At 48.4% G+C, this 5,566-nt stretch overlaps 1 protein-coding gene across 2 annotated transcripts; it reads left to right on the forward strand.

The window, feature by feature from the left end:
* Positions 1–1,791: 1,791 nt before the first annotated feature.
* LOC119275763 (protein YeeZ-like) lies at positions 1,792–4,923 on the forward strand. 2 transcript variants are annotated; one of them, XM_037556671.1, is made up of 8 exons: positions 1,792–2,028; positions 2,247–2,339; positions 2,890–2,956; positions 3,055–3,133; positions 3,427–3,466; positions 3,542–3,676; positions 3,997–4,134; positions 4,492–4,923. In XM_037556671.1, the coding sequence occupies exons 1-8, from the start codon at positions 1,898–1,900 to the stop codon at positions 4,748–4,750; spliced, it is 942 nt and encodes a 313-aa protein (XP_037412568.1). In that variant the 5' UTR covers positions 1,792–1,897; the 3' UTR covers positions 4,751–4,923. The 2 variants fall into 2 exon arrangements, with proteins under 2 accessions (XP_037412568.1, XP_037412567.1); XM_037556670.1 differs by having other exon boundaries at positions 1,793–2,028; positions 2,890–2,968.
* The last annotated feature ends 643 nt before the right edge of the window (positions 4,924–5,566 follow it).

A 5,566-nucleotide genomic window follows, 5' to 3' on the forward strand; every position in this document is an offset into this window, starting at 1 on the left:
TCAACAAAATCAAGCTAGAAATCACGGGGTAGGGGCTCCAAAAACGTGATCAACGTGGCTCATGATACCATATGATGTAGGGTGGAACCCTATAGTGTCGATCTTTCACGTTTGGAGTGGATCCTACGGGGGGAATCACGAAGAACACGCGGAAGCACAAGGGGAAACACGGGGAAAACGAGAGAGAATCACTCAACCAACAAGGAATCGATCACACAAGTGCTAGATCACCACACACATAAGAGATCCACAAGATACAGAGTCAACTAAGGTAAGGATACAAAGGAACCGTTCATCTTCAAGAGGAGGCCTTGATGTTCTTCCCTAGATAGGGGTCTTGAATCCGCTGGGGGATCTTCTCCGAAGAGGTCCTGAGCTCCGAGGAGAAGTAACCGAGTGGATGAGCAAAGGCTCTCACACAAATATGAGCTAATCCAATGCTAACCCTCAAAATGGGGAGGGGGAGGTCTATTTATAGTGCTAAGCCACGAAGGGGTAAGTGAGGGGTGAAGGGGTACACGGGCCTCGGCCCAAGTCATGCGCACAGGCAAGGCCGGATGATCCGGACGGGGCCCCGGATGATCCGGGCGTCGGGGTCTGGATGATCCGGACGGAGTCCCGGATGATCCGGCTTCGGCAGAAGCCTTCGGGTGTCTTCGGCGCAGTTACCCGGACGATCCGGACGGAGTCCCGGATGATCCGGCTGGGCCCGGATGATCCGGACGGCGGTCCGGATGTCCGGCCTGGCTCCAGCAGCCGCTCCGTCTTCTTCTTCCTTCTCCTCTTCCATGCTTGGCCTTGATCCTTGGATTCTCCATGGTCATCTTGGTTGTACCTGAGTGTATGCAAGGTCCATGCATGAGGTAGTAGCCGTGTCTCATATGCAGAAAGTGACGGTTCAAAGAGGAGTGAGTTCACGGCTGCTTCAATCTGAGAAGGGATTGCTGCAGCCAACTCTCTTTCTCGGCCAAGCCGTGTCTCATATGCATGAAGTAGTCGTCGTGTGCCTCCACTCCCTCCACAATGCGCAAAAATAATGATTTTCGCATGCGAAAACGGTGACGAAACCATGGATCTTCCGAAAAAGCAGGTGTGGGAGCAAAGTAGTCATTGTGCAGTAGCTTTGCTCCAGACACTCTGTCCCGGTTGATCACTCTTCTCCCTTTGATTGAGCCCTTAAAGTTGAGAATATGCTCCACTTGTCGGTCCATTTCCTCTTGCATGCTCATGAGCATGATCATGTCCACTTCTTCGTCCTTATTCGACGAATCGAAGAACTCATCTTGAATCATTTGGTCAAGCTCCGTCGGGCCATACTCCTCGTCTGACGAAGCATTGGAATCCATAATGTACCTAACAAAACCACAATAATTCCGGTCGGTCAATGTGTCGAACACATCAAGTGCAAGGCGGAGCCGGAGAGTTGCCGGACATACCATGGTGGCGTCCGGGCCGGCGACAACGTCCCTCGCGGCGAGGACTGGAGCGCTCTTCCGAAGTTGGCGGCGGAGCTGCGAGCGAGACGGCGCAGAGGAGGAAGAACGAGGAGAGAGCAAATGGATCCGGTAACTCAGGAGGGAGGAGGGATTTGATGCAATTTGGGGTGGGATCGGGTTGTCGAATCCGACGTGACGGGCGTGCCCGGGCTCTCCATATCCGCCACATATTTAAGCTGGATATGGGAGTGCGGGTCAACCCGAACGTTTGAGGGCCGTTTGAGAGGTTCATCTGGGTCAAAAAATCATGATTGAGTCTGCCGAGCGTTTGAGACGGGTTGAGGGTTCCACCTGTTGGTGCACAGCGGAAGAACAGTCGTTAGTTTTCTCTGCAGTGACGAAGGAAACACCGAAACAGAACACAGAAATCCCAATCCCCGCCGCCAAAGGCTCCAACCACGATGGTGCCAGGAATGGCGCCCAAGCCGGCGGCGCCGATGCCCGCGCAGCCGAAGAAGCCTCAGCACATGCTCGTGCTCGGCACCGGCTTCGTCGGCCGCTACGTCTCGGAGCGCCTCCTGTCACAGGGATGGTTAGTCCGCCGTCGCTCTCAGCCCCCTCCTCGCTCCGTTCTACCGCTTCTCCTTCTCTTTGACCGGCGTCGGCACAAATTGAGACCACTCCGTCGCTGTAACTCCGGTTCCCCAACTCCCCTTATCGATGTCTCGAACTAGATTGGGTTCTGCCGCTGCTGTAGCCATCTCCTCCTCCCCCGAATTCGGTCCTTGATTTCTGTCTGGATGAACGCAGGCGGGTGTCCGGGACGTGCACCAGTGCCGCCAAGAAGACGGAGCTCGAGTTGCTGGGCATGACTGCTTCCGTCTTCGATGCCACAACAAGCAAGTACGGCTTATTTCCTCTGTTCTCGCCCTTCTTTCAAGCACCGTTCTCTGCCGCGGAGCACTTGCCAGATATAAATAATACATGGATAGTCTAGCTAAAAATGGTTGTAGGCTGAAAATCTTTGACCCACAAACGTTTCACTAGTGTTATTAGTTGAATTGCATCTGAAAAGGTGAATGAAGCTCTCGTTTGTTTTCTGTTGAACATAAAACTTTGCTGATGCAGGCCAAAATATTTGCTTTAAACTGCAGTGAAGTCAATCTTTGGAACTAATAGTACTACATTTATATACACAAATACTTCAGTCATGGCAGATTGTTTAATCATTAGGGGAAGAAGGCCACTCCAAATTTTTGTGCTAGACTCCAATATATTTTCTTGAAATTTTATTATGACGATATATGATCCTTATCTCTTGTTGTTCTACCTGTGTCCCCCTGGGCCCTCTTACTCCTGTGTGTGGGTGCCAGTGAATTTTGCTTTCTCATACATGAATCTTTATGTCTACGGGCAATGTCCTTTTCTGATTACTTTTGGCTGTCAATTCCAGCCTCACAGATCTTCATGCTTTGCAAGATGCAACCCATTTGCTCATCTCCATTCCTCCCATCCCTGGGGTGGGTGATCCTGTACGTTGCCAATTATCTGCTACTCAATTCAGTATGCTTCACTTGAATGCGATCCTGATTTGACTTCATGGTTATCCCTTATGCAGTTGCTTTCCTCACATGCTGACCTGCAAACAACACTGACTAGTGGTAATCTTCAATGGTTATGCTACCTATCTTCAACAAGTAAGTTCAAACAATGTGTGCACCTCTAATATGAAATAGTATGTTGGTTTGGGGTGAAATTGATTGACAGCATTTCGGCAGTTTCCATTTCACTAAATTATTTAACATGTGGTAGTCAAATGAACTGCATTTAAGTGCAATAGTTTTTCTTGAGGACCCTTACTTGGTTTACACACTGCATTCATGTCAATGCACTAGAATAGGAGAACATCTCTATTTCTTCACCCTTGTTAGGTACGTTAGCTCTTCCAGCTGGCTTAGATAACTGCCTTATAATTCTTATTATTTCCCAGGTGTGTATGGTGATTGTGGTGGTGCATGGGTTGATGAGGAGTAAGAAACTGAATGGTTTGTGTGTGTTTTTGCAATACATTTTTAAAAGTGCAGAAGAAACTGATGTATATGCAGTCATGTAGTGAATCCAAAGAGCGAGTCTTCCAAGTTAAGATATGCCGCTGAACAAGGATGGTTGGATCTTGTCGACGAGCTGGATCTATCGGCTTATATACTTCGTTTGGGTGGGATATATGGGCCTGGAAGAAGGTTGAGATATGCTAATACTTCAATCCATTTTACTATTTTGATTTCTTATCAAATAATTAGTCAACTCTAGAAATGCTTGACAATTGATATGCTGATTTAGACCAATGTATTTGCACCTATGAAATGAAAGCTTGTCAGCACTTTTTTCATGACTGCTTTGGATTTTATCATAGAAGCCATCAAACAATGTGATAGAGATGAATGGTTGGAAGATTTGTTCAAGGAGACTGTTTATACGTCCTGATACCGTGTCTCTGAAAGCGTCAGTATGACGACTATTCTTGTTTCGTATTTGTGATGATCGCCATTTGTTGTTGCAGTGCTTTGGACACCATAGCTAAGAGAAAATCTTCTTCGCGAAGACAGAAGTTGAGGGAGTCCAAACAGTACACGGCACGTATCCATGTGGCCGACATCTATCAGGCTATCCTGGCTAGCATGAGCATCAAATCTACAAGGTTTCCGTTTTCTCTTGCTTGCATAATTCCATGGTTCTTTGCAATTGTTGAGTCTTCACGCAATTTTCACAGACTTCATTACAGTTTACATATAGCATAGCTCAAATATGAGATTGCAACGCCAAAAGTCCTCTTCGTTTGTATTTCTCTCTTGCTTTGTTCTACAAAATAGCCATATCAGTGTGATCTTTAAACATCATCACACATACTCACCGTGTGTTCAACTTCATATTTCGGTCTTACCATACATGTTCTAGTCACGTTTTGTAAGCTTATGTTTTCAGTATAATCGAGAAAAATGACCGTGCATACGAAGACAGATAATTGATTTCCAACGTTTAACCATTTGAATGCCAGGAAGATATACAATGTGGTGGATGATGACCCTGCCCCGAGATCCGAGGTCTTTGCATTTGCTCAGAGCTTGATAGAGAAAAGATACCCTGATCTTGCAGCGGATTCTGCAGGATCAAACAGCCAGAACAGAATTATAGCTGCTGAAAAACGGGTATCTAATGGTCGGTTGAAACTGGAGCTGGGCGTTAGGCTTGCCCACCCATCTTATAGGTCAGGGCTGCAGAGTATTCTTGATTCCTGGCTCGAGGGAAATCAGTGATGTGTAGCCTGTGCAGCGAGTAGCATTTCTTTTAATCCTTGGTTTGGACACAATGTGAACCTGTACACGATACCGCACATTGTACCAGAAACTGAAGTAATTTACTATGATCCCAAGGAATATTTTGCCGAACGTAGTAGTGAAAACTAAAATAAATGCAGTTGCAAGATTAATGTGCATGTTCCATATTACCCATTCAGTAAGTACTAGATATCCATTGAATCAGTAGATGCCGGAGTATGTTGGAGTACAAAGACGAAGCCTAAAGCAGGCAGCTGGCCAAATCTGAAACCAGAAGCCAGAGAGGGAGCAATTACTTTTAGGGAAAATGAAAATAACCTACAGCTAACTACTACTAGTATATTGGCCAACAGTACATTTTAGTGATGGATTTGTAGGTTGGCGAGGTCCCTTGCAGCGCGTCTGGCCTCGCGGCGCTCCCTCCGCATAAGGACCTCCTGGCGCCAGGTGTTAATGCAGGGCAGCGAGCAGTGTTGCTCGTAATGCCAGCCCGCCCAGTGGGCATGACACTGCGCGCACGTGCCCGGCGCCCTCCTCAGCACCGGCAGCAGCAGCAGCAGCTCGTCCTCCTCCTCGCTGACCGGGTCGCCGAGGTAGCCCTCCACGCGGCGGAACCACGGCTCGAAGCCCGTGCACCGGACGCAGTGCGCGCCTCCATGCTCCTCGATACGGAGAACGACGCCGGCGAGGCACGTGCCGTTGCTGTGGTGCGGGCAGGCGGCGGCGCAGAAGATCTTCTTGCAGCCCGTGCAGTAGGAGTCTCTGGGGAGCGGCGTGTCGTAGTCCTCCGCGGCG

Source organism: Triticum dicoccoides, chromosome 3B (genome assembly GCF_002162155.2).
Source record: "Triticum dicoccoides isolate Atlit2015 ecotype Zavitan chromosome 3B, WEW_v2.0, whole genome shotgun sequence".
Taxonomy (NCBI): domain Eukaryota; kingdom Viridiplantae; phylum Streptophyta; class Magnoliopsida; order Poales; family Poaceae; genus Triticum; species Triticum dicoccoides.

Coding starts and splice junctions, on each gene's coding strand:
- LOC119275763 (XM_037556670.1), top strand. CDS start 1,898: ATGGTGCCAGGAATGGCGCCCAAGCCGGCGGCGCCGATGCCCGCGCAG. Junction 2,029..2,246: donor CGCCTCCTGTCACAGGGATG/GTTAGTCCGCCG, acceptor GGATGAACGCAG/GCGGGTGTCCGGGACGTGCA. Junction 2,340..2,889: donor TTCGATGCCACAACAAGCAA/GTACGGCTTATT, acceptor TGTCAATTCCAG/CCTCACAGATCTTCATGCTT.